Here is a 19,195-nt window from a genome sequence, read left to right as displayed (position 1 = left end):
AAAGGAGATTACCTGATATCTCCTCCTCAAATGTTAGGACTGTTTAGGACTCCTTTCATGAGTTATTTACCTCAAATCCATGGCCTCCTCTGACTTCTAGGACTCTTTTCGTGAGATATTAACCTCAAATCTCCCCTCAGATTTTAGGACTGTTGTCATGGCCTCATCTGACTTTGAGGACTGTTTCCATGAGAAGTGTTTGGCCTTGTTTGAATCTCTCCTCAAATCTCCAATCTAATATACATGTGAAGTGCTTGGTCTTGTTTGAATCTAGAATTGTCTTTAACTCTTTATTTCCATTAGTTTTTATTATTCCCTTGCCTGTATTTGTCAATGCTTCATCTTTTGGCTTTAGGTAAGATGTCATTACCATTTGCCTGACTAGCAAAAGTTTAGTCAAGTTGGCTTTAGGTAAGATGTACCATTTGCCGAATTGTGCAGTGTTTATTGTCAAATAAACACAACTTCCAAAGGCAAAAATTTTGGAAAACAATTTTTCAGTGGTAAGAAGTGATGTTCAATTTTCCTATGAGTGGACCAATTTAAGTTATGTAAATGTGGTAAAGGTCAGTGTACAGTCAGGATATCCAAAACACAACATAGTAGTGGACGACAATTCTGGTACTGCCCACTCTCTACTGGAGTATGACTGACAACTTCTTTCTCTTTTATCTTCATTAATTGAAAATTAGTATAAGAACTACACATTAAATTTAACAACAATTTATCCTTTGCCATACAGGCTGAAAATCGAGGTTGTGGATTTTTCAAATGGCTAGACGAGCCCCAATCAGGTTCTTCCAAGGATCAAGCCACATGTTCATCTGAGGTTTCTGGGACCTTAACATCTGCACCTACTCCAACCTCAAATTAATTTATCAAGGGATTCTTAAAAAGAGCAATTAGAGGCTCCGAGAGTCATACAATGATGTTAAAAGATGTCTTTGATTCTATTACCAAGTTAGATTTGAACAAAGGTGGAGAGTGATACCATTTTTTAAAGGACTAATCAAACTTAATTCAGTGGATGAATTATTTTAATTACCATTTGGCCTGTGAAGTGACCTTTATCTATATTATTTTAAGGTAGTTAAATTTTTTTGGACATGTATGTAATATTATGTTAGCCTAATACTGATGGAAATGAAATTTAATTGGGTTAATTTTGATGATAATGACATCAAAATTAATTGGGTAAATTGAGGTAATTGGGTTAATTTTGATGATAATGGCATTTTAGTTATTATTGGTAACAATATAATGAAACTGTTCCTAAACAGGTTTTACCAAACGCCAACGTGTTCTGTTTTTGTTTCGGAAACAGTTCTGGAACGGGTTTACCAAACGTTCATTCGCAACTAACAAAGTCTTTTAGCATATAAACAAGAAAAAATGTTACTGCTAAAGAACAGCGTTCCCAGAACAGAAACGTTACCAACCGCTGCCTTATTATTTGCTCGGAACTTCTTCAGGGGGAGCCTTCAAGTGATGATGTGCCGCTGATTGTTCCTCTTGATAGTCCTCCTTGTCTCTTCCTGAGCTCGATGTACACCCCTCCGTGCAAGGGGAGCATCCTTCTACCGACAGTTTACCGAGTGCTAAACCATTGCAGGTGTTCACTCGCACTCACTCTCAGCCTCACAAAGATCCAGCCAATAGTACCACTGCTCAGTCGCTCTCCTAAAATTCAGGACCACCCATCATCTCACCTGAACTTGGTAAACTTCCTCCTTCCAGTGATGACTCATTGAATTTGCCTATTGTTGTCCGTAAAGGGAAGAAGAGTTGAACCCAACATCCTATTTCTCATGTTATGTCTTATGATTCCCTCTCTCCTTCCTATTGTGCATTTGTATCTTCCTTGTCTTCTATTTCTATTCCCCAGTCTTGGCAAGATGCAATGGCAGATTCGAGATGGAAAGAAGCTATGATAGAGGAGATGAGAGCTTTTGGAAAGAAATGATACATGGGACCTTGTCTCTCTTCCTCCAGGCAAGAGACTCGTGGGCTACAAATGGGTATACACAGTGAAACAAAGGTTGTTGGAATAGTGGATCGATACAAAGCCAGGCTAGTTGCAAAAGGGTTCACCCAAACATATGGGATTGACTACCATGAGACTTTTGCACCTATTGCAAAATGAACACTATTCACGTTATCCTTTCATGTGCTATTAATTTGGGTTGGAAACTGCAGCAACTTGATGTTAAGAATGCCTTCCTCCATGGAGAACTTGAAGAGGAGGTATATATATGGAAGTTTCTCAAGGATTCTCAAATAAGGAAACTCAAAGGAAGGTGTGCAGACTGAAGCGTGCCTTGTATGGGATGAAACAGTCCCCTAGAGCCTGGTTTGGGTGTTTTCATAAGGCTATGGTTACTGTTGGGTACACTCAAAAGTAATGCAGATCACACCTTGTTCATTAAGCGGTCTGGTGGTCACATTATTGTTCTCATCGTTTATGTTGATGACATCATCTTTACTGAAAGTAATTCAGCTGAAATAGCAAAATTGAAAAAGTATTTGGTGCAAGAGTTCGAAATCAAAGACTTGGGGCAGTTGCGGTATTTCCTTGGGATAGAAGTTGCTCCTTCTTCTAAGGGAATCTTTCTCTCTCAAAGGAAGTATACTTTGGATCTATTCAAGACTGGGATGCTTGGTGGTCGCCCTGTTGATACTCCTTTTGAAGCAAACAACATCTAAAGGGCAAAGATGGTGAGCCAGTTGACAAAGGAGGGTATCAGCGACTAGTGGGAAGATTGATATATCTTTCCCATACTCGACCAGACATTACACATGATGTGAGTCTAGTGAGTCAGTATATGCATGACCTATACTCAACTCACTTGGATCTTGTGTATCGTATTCTAAGGTACCTGAAGTCAACACCAGGAAAAGGGGTTCTTTTCTCTCCTCATAATCACATACGTACAGAGGCCTTCACTAATGCCGACTGTGCAGGCTCTTTTGCGTCTTGATGATCGAAGGTCCACGTCTGGCTATTGTAACTTTGTAGGAGGTAACCTTGTGACTTGTCGGAGTAAGAAGCATAGTTGTCAAGGCGTCACCTTGTTGGTGTCGCCTTGGTTTCTAACCCCCTCACTCGCCTTGGTTCGCCTAGGCGCCTTGACAATTATAGTAGAAAGCAAGATGTTGTTGCGCGGTCCAGTGCAGAGGCTGAATTCCGTGCTATGGCACACGGCATATGTGAGTTATTATGGCTTTAGGGTCTTCTTCATGATCTGGTGTTAGTACCAGCTCTCCCATGACACTGTACTATGGTAGCAAAGCTGCTATTAGTGTTGCTCACAATCCTGTTCAGCATGACAGGACAAAGCACGTGGAGAGAGACCGACATTTCATCAAGGAGAAACTGGATCAAGGAATTATAGGTATTCCCTCTGTTCAATCTGGTGATCAACTTGCCAATATCTTCATCAAAGGGCTTAGTAGTAAGGTGTTTCATTTTATTGTGTGCAAGTTGGGCATGTGTGATATATATATATATGCACCAACTTGAGGGGGAGAGCAGTAATTTGGGTATTTTGGGTATTCTCGTAATTGTGTCAAGTCCCAAGGGTATACTTGTAATTTTGCTCTCTTTTATTATAAAATAGGACTTGGTTGTGAACTTGTGATCCCTTGGGACACAAGCAATCATTCTCCCAAATCTATTTCATTAGGTAAAAATCACCTCTAGGGTGTTCTGTAAGCCCGGTTTGTTCTTTAAGAATGATAGAACGAACCATTTTGCCAAACAACATTTACATGTTTTTCCGTTCTCGGAGAACGAAAGAACGCCCAAGAACGTTCCGCAGACCGTAACCAAACGTAGCCTTAGTGGTCAATTGAATTCTACAAGGTCTACAATCACTTGCTTCTGACTTATATGATCCCTCTCAAAAACTAAATGTTTATGTTTTAATGATGAAACTATAAACACTATTATAAATGAAAAACTGATGAAACTACAAGCACTAAGGTTGTGTTTGGTAGGATAGAAAAGAAAATAAAAAATAAATGTATTGGTGTTTGGTTGGCATAGGAAAAGAAAAGAAATATTTTTATTTCAATGGTTGATTGAAAGAACCGCTCTTCTTCTCCCCTATTCACTCTACCATAGAGTTGGAGTAATGAATGAGGTTGAAAAAGATAGAGGAGAAAGGGAAAGAGCTTTGTGAAGTGAACATGATAAAATCAAAGCTTTGAGCTTTGTGAACTAATGGACATCTGCAACTCATCTCTCTGAGCTCCACCACCATCGACGAAGGTGAGCACCCCTTCCTATCTCTCCATTTCTCACTCACTGGTCTTGATCTTGATCTTGATCCTTCAAACCCACAAGTTCTCACTATTTTTTAGGCCCTAAAACTCCTTACCCAAAAGCCCCAAATCCCTATGCCATTAACCACCTACATCTTCATTCTTACTCACAAAACTTCTCGTTACCTCACTTTTCTGTCCCAAATCCTTCTTCAACGAACCCATTCCTTCAATTTGCGGAACCCCAGATGTCTTCTGTTTTTCAGTCCTAGAATCTCCATCCTTTGGTATTCGACCAACCTTCGAAGTCTGAAGAAGTGCAAAATTGATTCTGCTCCAACCAACCTCGTCCTCATTATTCCAATCCAAACTCTCATTAATTTTGAGCAGATCAGAAACAGAGGGCTCTCTGCCCTAAACCTTCGAAGAACTGTTGCTATTCAAGATGTTCCCTGTAATCTCCCATTCTATTCGGTCTTTGTAGACTGGTTCCTGTAGGGCTTCGTTTGCAAGCTTCATCCATTCTTCGAATGAACACAGGGGAGAGGAACAAAGTCATGAAGCACGTAATAATCTCCGACCACCATTTTCGAAACCTTCATTGTCTCACACGGTGGTGCTGCTGCTGCAACTCGGCTATGGTCAGGGATACCATGTTGCAGGAAAAAAAATTCTCACCCAAAGTGAAGTTTTCTCGACTTTTTGGCGCGATTTTTGTTTGACACAATAGAAAATTTCATGAATATCGATGTAAAATTCAAATTTTAGGAGGAGAATCTTCCCTCACGAGAGAAGCAACCAAACAACAGGAAAATTCCTTGAGACAACAAAAATCGTACAATATTTGTATGGCTTTCTTTTCTATCCTACCAAACACAGCCTAAGTGATGGGATCTGCTCATGTAGAGCTTTTTAAACAAAACACTCATACAGGAATAAAAGCATGTTAAATATTTGTTTCTAAGTTGGAAGACAAAAGCTCTTGGACTTAAGAGGTTCGGCTGTTGTATAGAGCTTTTTAAACAAAACACTCATACAGGAATAAAACCATTTTAAATATTTGTTTCTAAGTTGGAAGACAAAAGCTCTTGGACTTAAGAGGTTCAGCTCTTGGACTTAAGAGGTTCGGCTGTTGTGGAGAATGTAGTGGCTGCCATGCAATGGAACTAAATCTCTGTCGGTTTCGACACTTTCCAAGACGAAACCTAAGGTCTACACTGGATCATACTAGGTTTCGACCATATTTCAAATATTCCGGTAGTTTCGACCAGCCCATGACATTTCGAGTTTGGCCTAAAAAAATACCAGGTTTCAACCAAAACCTGGTCGAAACCTAGGAAATCTTGGTTTCTGCCAGGGTCGAAACCGGCCTCGAAACCAAGATTTAGAAGTTAGAACCTTGCTGCCATGTGCTGGGCTATTTGGCTTGAACCAAGAAACAGAGTCTCCAGGAAGGTTACAATGTTTAGGCTGTCCAGAGCCTTGGTTTGGAAGAACTGTAGAAATATCTACAATTAGGATGTTGATGAAAATGGAATTCATTGTTAACAGCTTTTATCTTTTAACAAGATTTTCAAATGCCAAGGCATGATGGGAGGCGTTCTACCTACCAGATGTAAGGGATAAGCCATACAGCCATGCCTTCTCCGTTTCTTTTATTTCTTCTCATCATGTACCATCCTAAAGTTAAAAAGCAAGTTAATTTTCAGAATATCAGCATAGCAGGTTTCCTATTTGATGAAACTACAAGCACCAAGTGAATCCTTCTCCCTCTATAATGCTCCTACTTTTGTTTTTCTTCTTCTTAGGATTGAACGCAAGCTATGAAGAGTTTTCTCTTCTCACAAACCAATTGCAAGGAATTCACATTTCTCGGTCCGAGTGGCGATAGCATTTCTCTTCTGCATGTCCATCAAATTTAACTCCAAAAGGTTATGTCTTGGTCCGAGTGGGGATAGCATTTCTCTACTACATGTCCATCAAATTTAACTCCAAAAGATTATGCCTTGGTCCAGTCCCCCAAGTTGATTCCCTATCCCTCTTCCTCTCACCCCCTCTCTATCTATTATACAAATTCTATTTATCTTCCTATTTTTAATCATGATAAAGAGGAGCGCAGACCTCACCTGTAACACAGCTTTGTTGGATTTTGGTTGTACATGACCTATTCCATAAAGAGGCAGAGAGTGAGAGAGGGTCCCACGACTCCTTCAAAAGGTTCTCTGCCATTTCCTTTGAGGACCTTGAGCTCCATCTGAGTGAGATATTCAATCTGGACGCCAGTCCAGAGGCCCTCATCTCCCTAGTTCAAAGGTAAAAACCTATGGCACCTAAGACAACCCATAATGATCCAGAGACTTATTATACACCAACCAATGCAAATCTCAAGGTAAAAACTATGGAACCTAACCTGTAATAGTCCTATCTCCTTCCTCAGAAAGACTCGCTCACCAAATGCACAGTCCATGGCACTCGTTTGTGGAAAAATTATCAAGTCTGTTCAGAAATATGGCTTAAATTGTCTCCAAACAGTGTTCTAAGAGGATTGTACACAGTAGATATTAATCTCAGTATGATTCATGTATCTCATCCATACATGTTCTAAATATAAGAATTGAAGAGATAGAGCATGAGGAAAGATTTGCGTCCAGCTTATCAGAGGAGGGAAGGGGTAAAAAGAAAAGCATCTTGCTGTGGCAGCACAAGTTGTACAGAGGAAAGCTGACCTCGCCACTTTTAAGAGAGTACATTTTGAAAACCATTCCAGCTCCAGATATTCCAATTTCCAAAGTGCGAGTTCCCACATGATACAACAACACACAAAGCAACTGACCAGTACTCTGATTAAAGATATTTTTCTTTTCTTTTTGATAGGCAAAGGCATAAGGTTTCCATTACTAATGTGAAGAGGAAAACACGTAGAAAAAGTATATAAGTTAGGAATACAACTAAATGCAAATGAAGACAACATTATACATGCCCCGCAGACCACCAGCTGTCCTTCTAGTCTGCTCTTTCAAAATCTTCAAATTTCAAAACTAAATGCCAATCAATCCTGAACACCCTTCCTGTTTCTTTCATTTCAAGGACATAAAAAATAGGTTTAAAAATTTGTTTTTCCTTCTTTTCTTTTCTTTTCTTTTCTTTTCTTTTCTTTTTTTTTCTTTTTTTATTTTTTGGGGTGGGAGGGGGTTGGGGGTGTGGGAAGGTAGGGTTATAGCCAAGGTGGTCAACCATTAGTTGTTAGAGGTGAAGAAGGTAACACTGAATTTGTTATTAACTTGAAGAATCAATAGGCCAACCAATAACCAAGTAATGTCTAAGGTGTAGAAGACTATCAGATGAGTAACTGGAAATTTAAGGCTTAAAGGTGGAAGCAGCAATAATTATACAAGGTTCCAGACAAAAGAATAGGTGAAACCATTTTCAAGCTTGAGTGTGAGAAGGTGCTATAAACCTTTTCATACAACTTAGGACATATTCTTTAGAGAAAGAAGGAACCATGCAAACCCTAGCATATATAGTCTGCTCTCATCCTATGGTTGTTGAATATACAACCATCTATTTGGAACTCTCTGTAACCTACGATAACTAATGAATATTCCGGTGAAAATGCAGGTTTCCTAAGTCTTTTTCAAAAGAAGTACATACTGCTGGGCTCTCAGTATAATACCTAGTCTAGACCTATATATCAGTTTTAATCCACGAATTTGGTTACCACAAGAACAAGATTGTGCAAGCAGATACCACGACCAAAGGGCTAAAAAGTGAGGTACTATAATATCAACAAATAGAACAACAGGCCACCAACTCCTCCAACCAAGTCCCTTTTTCCACTGTCCTATATTTGAGTCATTTGGGAATTGTGGTGGGCTTCACTTCACCTGGCCAATACACTAGCCACAGCAATGCTAAATTAACAATAGAAGCACGTATTCATCAAACAAAACAAAGGGCACATAAATCATGCGTATAACAGTTCAAACGCATCAATCCAAAAACCCTACTGACAAATACTAATAATAGAGCAGGGGTGCGGGACAAAGCGAAAACCAAAGAGCGGCACAAGAGCTTACCCGGTCCTTAGGCCTCCACTTCGACACAAGCCCAGTCTCAGCCGGACCAGACGGTATGCAAGCTTCGAAAGATTCATGCCGAAGCTCACACAGCACAATAGTCTGGGGCAAATAAGCCATGCTCGTCGTGGTAGTCCCCACTGCATTGCCACCACTACTACTTGCCGTCTCCGAGTCCCTTATGTGACCACCAAAATCTTCATCTTCCCTGCTCGAGAACTCATCCAAGCGATTCGAGACGGCAACTGAAGATTGTGAGAATGGAGACGCCATCAGATCTCCCAATGCCATTCAAATCCCGCAAAGAATCAAACTTGCGCTAATCGTGCCGCTGCGACCATGACCGAACGGCACAGAAATGATAGAATCACAGAAAATCCACCACAGAAAAAACTTCAGTTCCTCACTTTCTACGATCCAGCTCCCCAGCTCATCCCCTTATAGAAACCTAATCAACGAAGCCGCTGAACCAGCAGCGCATAGAAATTCTTCAAAGAAAAGTTAAAGAATCCAGCCCGGGTAAACCCTAGAAACCAGGAGCAGCCACTGAAAACTCTAGAGGGCTAGACACCCTAATTTTCGAACGGGAAGGCCGTGGCAATGGCGGCAGAGCAAAAGAGGTACAGAAAAGGATTTTGGGAAGAGAGAGTGTGGGGATTCTGTTTCTATATTTTTTTTGCATTTTTCCTCGTTTTTATTATTACTGTACCATTTTCATGGGTTTTTTAATTTTATTTTATATTTCTGAACGTTCGAACATAAACTAAAGGGAATTATTATAAATTTGGGAAAATGTTCTCTGTGCCGCAACTCAGCCTGCGCCTAGGCGCATGGGCAGCCTGTGCAGTGGGTTAGGGTGGCCATTGCACCCACCCCCTGTGCCTGGGCGTAGGCTATGCTGCGGCACAGAGAACAACACCCCTATAAATTTATAAGGTTTCTTCCATTACCGAAAAAAAAATAAAGGGAGAAAGTTTTCTACACGGAAGTGTGGCCTACACCAGCACTCCCATGTGTCTATCTCTCTCCTCCTTAAAACAAGGGGCCAAAGATGTCTTTTCACATGGGGAGGAGAGAGATAGACTCATGGGAGTGCTGGCGTAGGCCACACTCCCACACAAAAATCTTTTTCCCAAAAATAATAATAAGGTTTTCTCTTAGCAACTTGCCACAACCTAGCTGCCAGCCTCTTAAAAACACCTCAAACATCATTGTTTACTTCATTACAAAATGTTATAGATAAGAGAAGAAATATGAGACAAAACATAAAAAGAAGTCCAAACCCAAAGCGGGGGTTAAAAGGCTCCCGTAATATGTCTTGTAAGTCATGTGAGACATTCCAAATATGAAGCTTAGTCCATCCTAAATTAGCACTTATTGTTAACCCTTTTAAAATAACTCAACTTATTGTTAATCCTTTTAAAAGAACTTGGGCTTTGGTCTCAAAAAAATTTTGTTTGACAAAATGTTATCTAATTCTATAAAAGTAAAAAAGTTCTGAAGAAGGAGACCTCTTGTGTTGGAATTTTATATGATTTTAAAATTATAGATTCAAATTATTATAAAAGGTATGTTAAAGGGTTGAGTCCTTTCCTAATAGACACCTAAATAGCCAATGGGTGTGTCTATTGGAAGTTTTGTTTGAATGACTAACAAACAAGCCTTGTGGGAAAAGGCACATGTTTTGGGGTATATCTTTTGGAGACATCTCTTAGAAATGTCCTTCTTCTCCTATATAAAGAGAGAAGGCTTTGCCTATTTTTCTAACATGGTTTTGAAACAATCTTACATTTTGTTTCTTCTCTAACATAGTGAGTCTGTGTCAATGAACTAGTGAGTATTACCTTCGGATACTCTGTATTGTAATCACACTTGGGGTACTACCATTTGTGATTGGAGTTGTTTTATCTTGGAGGTGAGAACGTACGGTCAACCCAGTCGGCACATATTTGGGGCATTCAAATACCTTAAGGAAAGTACGTTAAGTACGACTCAACTCAAAGTACAGATTTGATGATTCAAGTGATACAAAATGATGATATTGGTGTTATCAATCCCTTCTCCAATTTCTATGAGGATATTTCGGTGACATATAAAACAGATAAATCTTATACTTATGCCCATATTGTTATTTTCTAACATCTTTAAGTGGTTAATGATATGTTGGTATGTCCTGCATAAATTAAAATAGGATAAGTTAAATGAGAGCAATAAGATTTAAACAAAGTACAATTATATGTACCATAGTTGTAAGGTAAAAGAGAAGAATCTTCAGTTAAACAAGGAGATAATCGCATGTCAGCAATCCATCTAGTGATGTTGTCCAGAATCATCTGCGGAATAAGTGATATGTTGGCCATGACAACCTAATTCATGTGTTTCCAAATAAAGTATGAAGTGACGGAGATAACACTGAAAATCCACTTACATTCTGCAGGGGATACGAAATGAGTAGTAAATAACTCATACAAAAAAGGCCAAACTGATGTGTGCGATGTTCATTCGGTACGAAGGCCAAGAGGACCAGCTGTCCAAATCTGTATGTTGAACTCATAAGAAAAAGAACATGCTATGATGTTTTAAAGGAAAGGTTGCGAAAAGGAGATTTCATCTCAATTTCAACCCATCGACCAAGGGTTGCACTAGGAGTGCAAGTTTGGCCCCATCGACCCAAACCCGCCCTGAGCTCGAACAGGGTTAAGCCAAAAAAATTTGAACTTGACGGCGGTTTAGGGTCGGAAATTCTAGCCCTGAGTCAGGGTCGGGCCGAGCCAAGGTTGAGGCCTCGGGCTTGGCCCGACCCTGAGCAATGACCATTTTGTATATATATGTTTTTATTTATAAAATTATGCTATTTCTAATACTTATATTGGATTGTATACATATTACATGTGTGATGCACTGAATCAGTTTGTTTATTTAAAAAAAAAAACAAAACAAGACAAAACAAAAAAGCCACAAGTCGCAGACCCTCACCCTTCATGATTCCCGCTTGCCTTCTTCTCTCCTCGCATGAATAAAACCCAAAATGCTTGAAACCCTAGTTGTTATACCTGCACCTTGGGAGTATAATTAATTATTATTTTCTTTCCGTGACGTGTGGTTACCGCTGCCATATATGCTGATGAGCTGTTCTCACTGGTGGTCAAACCTATCTACAAAATTATTGACCACAGTACGGGTTTGCTTGTAGAGGAAACTATCGGGGTCATGGAGGACAAACCATGTCGGCTAAGAGGTAAGTTATAGCCCTTAATTTTATTTATTTACCCTTTCCTTTGATGTCCTCGAAGTGCGGATCGGGGTTTGAACCACCCGAGCTATTATGCTTGAATAGGGAATATTTTAATTGTGGGTCCCACTTATTTAAGGGACCGTGTGATGGGCTTATAATTCCATGGTGGATGGATCCATCCCTAAGTGCGCTCTTTTCTATTTGAAACCAGTGGGTCGACCCATTTAGCCCATTAGGCCCATTTGACTTGATGAACTAAAAATGGGTTTCTATTCTAATGTTACCCAACCAAACGGGTCCTAAAGTCACTTTTGCCTATTTAGAACTAAAGGCATTTACTTCTCTTTACTATTCTCACCAAACCTAAAACGTGAAGGAAAGAGAGAAGGGATAAGAGGGGTGGAGGAGCTTGATAGGGGGTTTGAGGATCTTGCTTCTTGGAGCCTCAACGCGGGTACCACTTCCTTGAGGTAGGTAAGCCTTTAAGGCCTTCTTCCTTTTTTATTTTGGGTTTTGGGGTTGGGAGATGGGAGAGAACCGGTCTAGGGTTTATTTTGAGACCCAAGGATCGATGTGAACTCATAGCCATGATCATGGTAGAGCTATCTTACTCCTTTGGCTAACCTCAAAGCTCCCAATCCCATCCCAATGGAAAGACCTAGGGTTTCTACCCTATTATGCCCTAAATGAGGTTCTCCTTGCTTGCTTTTATTGAATCCTTGGGATGCATAGGCCTAATGAGGTCTTAGGACCCTAATGTGCCAAGGAGGAAGCTCTCTTGGTGTTTCATTTCCTCCAATCTACTTGAAAATGGAAGCCTTGGTGAAAAATCCTTTGATTTTAGTGTTTGGAGACATGTGGTTTTTCCTGCGGTTTCAGGACCTACGAGAAATCGCCCCTGCAACCACCCTGAGACCATCCTCTTAAGAAACTCTCGGTTAAAGTTGGTTTTAGGTGCGGTTTCATATACCCTGAGAAACCACCCATAAAATCGCACCTAGCAGAACCCTTCCTAAGCCCCTGTTAAGGTTGGATTTACATGTGATTTTAGGTTTGGGCATGAAACCACCCTACCTTTAAAGTCTATAACTTAAGTAATTTGTGGGGGACCTTTTGGGGATCCTCCCCTTTGACATAATTAACCCTATTCTCACTCTTTCACTAGGTTAAATCTCCAATTTTTGTAATGTACTACTTAATCGCGACGACATCTCATAACTTCGGGATATAACACCTAGGGTGAGTGGGTTTGGTTGTTTGGGCTTGATATTATTATTGTATTGTATACCATGTCATTAGTATAATTTATTAAGCATACTCGTACATATTGCATACTTTTATATATGATTGAGGTGATGTTGTTTGGAGATGCTTTACTTCGATGGGTTACGGTGTCGGTGCCAAAAACCCTAGTATTTATATTTATGAAATACCATTATTAAATGTCATATTGAACTGTATGCGCCATGTCGTGCTGGTACCCGGGTGCGAGATGGTATGGGACGTTTACGCACCCGGATTACCTCTCGGGACGATAGAAATTTCATGTAGTATATTTACGGTTAGGACTTGTATACCCTTATGCTACGACCCTTACCAACAGGGGTTCAGTTGTTGGGTAACCAGAACATCGGATTCTGTGGAGGTGGGAGAGGCTAGTTATGGTAGTAATGGTTATCGGGGTTTGCCACTGGGTGGTCTTGGAGCCTTCGACCGGCGTAGGCCCTTGGTGACAATTGAGGTGCATTGTGGCGATAAGATAAGATAAGTGACCCACAGTGACTCCCGAGTTGTCACAGTAGCATATACTTTGACTTAGTTGTGATGATAGGTGAAAAATATATTTAACATATGCATGCATCATGGGACTATGTGATCTGTGTGTTTGTACATCCCCATCCCCTCACTAGCTCAGTGGAGCTAACCCCCTCGTGTACACACTTTTTAGATTATGATGCAGGTGGCAGAGGAGCACCGTGATCGATGTCCTCTAAATGATGTTGCCTACAGGGCATATTGATGGTTGGGACTTGGTCCCTTTTCTGATTATTTTAGGACTTAAAGCCCATGTATAGACATTTATTATTATACCCTTATTGATAGTTATTAGATGGTCATGGAAAATGTATTAATTACAGTATTTATCATTTAGCCTTTGAACATCTTGTAATTATTTGATTTTATACGTTTCTGCAAAACTATTGATCTTTTGGAATGTAATATTCCTTTTCCGCACTCTGATATTATATTACTTTAATATTGGTTATGACTGTGCGTTGGGACACTATGTTAGTAATCTTGGCAGCTTAATGGGATGACACGAGTCATCCTAGTCATCCCTTATAATGTATAATATTCCTTGTCTGGGATGGGGGTGTGACAGAGTGGTATCAGAGCAATGATGCTCTACACCGACCACAGTCTCGCGGATTCTTGATTTACTCTCCACAATTAGGTTCTAAACAAAAAAATCTTCAATAACATAAATGATTGTGTGCAGACATAGGAGAAGACTGATTGTGGTGAAATAAGAACTTAAAAGATAATAGGTAACATGGAACTTAGGACTTGAACCATAGACTGTTAAGCTATAACTATGTAATTGCTTGGTTAAGTCTTAAGTAGGTCATAGATGGGCAATTATATGTTATAATTCAGAAACAATAATGAATCAATCATAACCAACCACAATTATCAACAATGATTTAAATAAAAGAGAATTAAACAAATACATAGAGATATATATAAGATTAATTACAAATATCCAATTGTTCCAAATCTTCCTGGAAGGCAACCATATCCTTCTCATTTCAACATTCATGATTTCATCCACTCCAACAAAAAAAAACATATGACTCCATCCTGATCAATCAAAAGATACCAATCTAAACACCATAATTTTTTCAGATTCTCTGTTTGGGCATAACTGTGCCTTTCCCAACTCAGAATGCAAGTTCCCAGTTGTTCCAAACAAACTGATCAAAAAGAAGAAAAAAAAAAAAAAAAGAGAGAGAGAAAAGGGAAAACTAAAGGAAAAGTAAAAGAGCTTCATAAATATCCATCGTAAGACAAGAACTAGAAGAATTGATCCGAGATAACTTCAATTTGTTGAGAGAAAGTTGGGCTAGTCGGTTGCACTACCGCCACTACCGCGATCAAGAAAGGTGTTGATGTCATCTACCCCTCTCTCGATACCCTCTAGGCGTCGAGTCTGGTCGGAGAGTTGTTTCGTGACCTCATCGAAGCCATCTACCACTCGCAGGTTCAGCTGCCTGATGGCCGTTAGAATGTCACTACTTCCTGCTTGATGATGGTATATGGGTTCTTTCCCTGTGAGCAATAGGTCTTCGCTTCCCCAATAGACACATTAAGAATCCCCGCTAACTGTGCTGCTGTGAAGGCTATAGGGACCCCCTTGACATATGAGACAACCCGATAATTTTGTGTGCCCAGGTTCTTCGTGTCCAGATTTGCTTAGAAATGTCGAATGAGTTTTGGGTAATATGATTCAGGGAGGTTGAGAATGTTGGTCCACCCCAATGCCTCGAATCTCTGTTCCACCTTGTAAGCTTTGAGATCATCCAACACTACATCCCGCCCCTTCCATAATATTTTTGAAGCGGAAATAGTCTTGGTAAAGCTCTTGGTCCTCTATCTTTTGAAACCATAGTGGATCTAGGATAGTTGGTGTAACTTGTTCAACGCATACACGTCGTGTTCTTAGGGCTGTTGATTTGTTTTAACCTGCAGCCAAAAGCCAAACATATATAACAAGTTAGTACCTTGAATGCTAAGACCTAAGTAGATGATCAATGTAAGATTGTGAAGTTCAAAATCTAGCCCTTGATTTTTTCTTTCAAAGCAAATTAAATTACAGCAGGATTCTTAGGCTAGAAAATTCTGATTTTATCAAATTCTGATTTAAGAAGTTGGGGAGAAAGGGAATGCATGGCCATTATGTGAATGACATGATAAATAATGAAGATTCATAGTCATACTATGCCTAGAAAATAATATTTCAAACAAAACTATGGGTTTAAGCAAGAAATGGGTTTATTCAATCATGGAGCATGCCTTAAACTTCAAAAAGAATTTTTAGATTTTGGGATTTGGGATTTTTGAATCTTGAGAAACAAGTAAAGTTGGTTTATGACAACTCAAAATCGTGTAGATTAAGCCTACATAGCAAAACCGATTCAAATGTGGCAAGAAGGAAGAGGAAATTCGATTAGGGTTTGGGTTTTTTCAAAATCCAACCCAAATCTCTGGATTGATGCCATTAGTCGTGCGCAAGCCCTTTTATAGGTTGCTTAGGGTGAGAAAATGGTTAAGATTAGGCTGTGAGTAGCCTACCGAGCAAAAAAAAATAAAAACCCTAAGTTTTCAAACCTAAAATCGTGTTTTGGGGTTTCTCCAAGAGAAAGAAATCGATGGGAGAGAGAGAGATCTTACCTAAATGCTATTGGGTATTGTTGAGGAGTAATTTGGAGCACCAAAATCCACCAAGAAGTGAGGAGAGAGAAAGTACGATCGCAGTTAGGAGTACTCCAGAGTTTTAGAGTTGTGTTTTGAAAGGAGAAAAATGGGCCTTTAAATCGTGGACTTTAAATTTAAAGAAAAAGGCCCGACGGCTTTACATACGGTTTCAGCCCAGGTAAAAATCACCTGAAAATCCGCGCTTAGCCGAGGCTGTTTATTCTAGTTTTAGTCTCAGTCGGATTTACCTACGGTTTCATAATTAAGTAGAACCAGGCATAAAATCGCCCAAGCCAGAAAGGATTTTTGGCCCTGTTTTGTTTAACCAACCTATTTTAGGTGTTTGTTACCTTCATTTGATGTTTTGCTCGCCCCTCTTGTGGCCTATGTTACCCCAATAATTTAAGCTTTTTGCTTGGCAAATAAAATTATAGAAGTGAAATATCTACAAGATATGGAAACTGTGTTGCGACAAGAGCATATAAGGAAAAATGAGATATGATAACCATAGGAAGATATTTGGAGTAAAGAGAAACGAATAAGATCAATGCACATGTAAAATCCATGTGAGATCCCTAATGCATGGAAGTGAATAATGAGATCAATGTGAACAACATGTGCTTTTGGTTACTTTACATCCTAACCAATATCAAACAAGCAAGTTATTGGCTGAAAATACCCTAACAAGAGACAAGAATTATTTATTTGAGGAAAAGAGGAAGGATTCCAAGGATTTTATCAATAATCATGTATACAAGAGAATATGCTTGAAGATAAAACAATGTGATAATTTTCTATGAGATTATATTGCATGCAAAAGAATTTATTTTGAACTTGAAGAGTTTTCCCAAAATATTGTGAATTAATGATTTTACCACAAACAAAACCTAGAAATAATCCAAGTAAAATTCAACTGGGCATGATAAACCTAGCAACAATCTCTAAACTGCTTGCAAAGACTTAAAAATTTATAAAAGATGCAATAATCAAACAAGGATCCAACAACTTAGTGTCATCGATCAAATAGGGCTTGATTTACACCCAAAAATCTTAGTCCCAACTGGTTTGGCATGGATTTGGTGTACATGGCCATAGGATTACAAGTAAAATCAAGACTTGCTCACGACTTGAAATGATTCATCCCAAATCCAAGAGAAGAGAAAGTAGAAATGGGAAGAAAGCCATAGCTTGAACAAGTGAGAGTTGAACCTTGAGGCTTGAGATTACAAGAAAATCACCTAAGGGGAGCTTGAACGGAAGTCCCTGTAGAGCTTTTTCTCCCTACGGTTATGTCCCTTTCTTTGGAGCCAAAAGTGAGTTTTAAAACTCGCGGCTCTGTTTTGTTAAAATTCTACGAACAGACGAACGAACGGATCCACTTGTCGTAAATTCACTCTGCACAAAACTTGAAATTATCATTTTAAAACTGTGCGGATCAACGAAAGGATCCATACTCATGTGTTCGTCCGTAGATCCGTTCGACTTAAACCCTCTCGGCCATTGAGACTTCTGAGACCGGACAAATGAACGGATTCGCATTCCACATTCGCCTGTTAGTGCGCTCTCCCTATTTTCACGAAGGAGCCACGAACGCACCCGGAGTGCTGACGCCGCTCTTGAGTCCACCCGATTTCTTTTAGAATTTTGAGTCCATATTTTTGGAGACCTTTTGACTACACCAATATGTAATGATTATGTGCCTATACCCTGGATCGGACACCCCTGTTGTGTGACCCATTTGTGTGGACTACTTAAGTCTAGTTAATACCTTAAAATTGAAAGAGGTTAGCACTTGTACCCGACTGGGCCAGCTAATAAGAACTAGTAGGCATTGGTAACCGCTGTGACTCTTCTCTTACATAAAAGGAGAAGAGTTACCTTTGAGGATGAAGACCTTAGACCCTGTGAATTTAAAGACCCGAACCTTATGGATAGGGAAACCTAAACCTATACGGGTAGAGACCCTTAATGGGGTGCATAGAATCTAAACCTGTAGATAGATATTAAGAAAGGAAAGTAATAGGCTGATATCTTTGAATGAGCCATAATTGTCACGTGTATTTGGAAGTCACTCATAACACCTCAAGCTAGTGACGACTCTATTTGAACTTTACTTGGTTTATCCAAACCTTGTTTAGACTCATAGAGAAAGTCCTACACCGTGATTTGACTTTCCAGAAAAGGACTTAGCGAACCGTACCTAAGAACTTCTTGTTCTTATGGATTGATCTAGATGACAGATATGTCCATAGGGATGTGAATGTAATTATTAAATTTATGCGTATGTATTGGTGTGAAAATAAAATATATAAATATATATAGATATCCCATAGAACCTTGGACTTGTGTGACTAGGAGTTTGGGTTTCATTACTCAAAACCCTAGAACGTGACCTTTGAGAGTTCAATCCCTTGAGTTCTCTAAGTCCAATGAGTTTAATGATATAACCAGGCCCTAGTGGACCCGTGGACACCCTTCCCTTGTCCTTGGGACTTAAAGATCCAAGTGGGACAAATTGAGTTAAAGAACATCTTCAAAATTTGTGACATGCCATGATCGAATGCAAGGGCGGATGCAAGGCCCTACCTACAACCGTGCTTGCATCTGATGCTGCCCTAAAGGGCAGCAACCTAAGTAATTTATGATACTACAAGTATGACCTTACCTCGACCTTGCTGTGTAACTAGTTGGAGCCCTGACCTTGGTTGACCAAACTTTAGGGTAATGAATAATGAATTTAATGACTGAGTAGGTTAAATTATTGACACCTCCTTGAAGAGTTGACTTGGACCAAAACTATTAAAAGGTTATTGGTTCTCAAAAGAGGACTGATGTGGATTCTTCCCCGTGGGATAACTATGTTATAGGTTTAAAGGTTGTGAAAGCAGAAACTGAAGGATGTAGCAAAACCTCCTCCAATAACAGATATGAATGGAGTAATGGGTCACCAAATGCGTTCCCTCCATACTGGGAGTGAACAATAGGAGATTCCATCAATATTCCAAATCATTCTAGAGTTGGGTTAGGTAATGAGATAACCTAAAGTGAAAGCATTCTGCATGTGAACCCTATGTTGGAGACTGGACAGGATAAATCCTGTAACCTAAGAATGACCAGAGTAGTGAAGGACAGAGTGGTATCACCT

The 19,195-nt window shown here is 39.6% G+C and overlaps 1 protein-coding gene across 4 annotated transcripts in view; it reads right to left on the bottom strand.

The window, feature by feature from the left end:
* LOC122654701 (regulatory-associated protein of TOR 1-like) overlaps nucleotides 1–9,015 on the bottom strand; it is an 89,531-nt gene extending 80,516 nt beyond the window's left edge. The window contains exon 1 of one of the 4 annotated variants that reach the window (XR_006331954.1): nucleotides 8,340–9,014. Coding sequence is in view for 3 of the 4 variants with exons in the window: in XM_043848911.1 (XP_043704846.1) it covers nucleotides 8,340–8,630 (291 nt within the window). In the remaining variant the exon portion in view is untranslated. Of the gene's footprint in view, nucleotides 1–8,339 lie in introns of all 4 variants that reach the window. The other 3 variants (XM_043848911.1, XM_043848909.1, XM_043848910.1) reach the window with 3 other exon arrangements.
* Nucleotides 9,016–19,195: the final 10,180 nt, after the last annotated feature.

Source organism: Telopea speciosissima, chromosome 3 (genome assembly GCF_018873765.1).
Source record: "Telopea speciosissima isolate NSW1024214 ecotype Mountain lineage chromosome 3, Tspe_v1, whole genome shotgun sequence".
NCBI lineage: Eukaryota > Viridiplantae > Streptophyta > Magnoliopsida > Proteales > Proteaceae > Telopea > Telopea speciosissima.
Note: the sequence above shows the minus strand (reverse complement) of the source record. Positions and strands in the feature narration are given on the sequence as shown.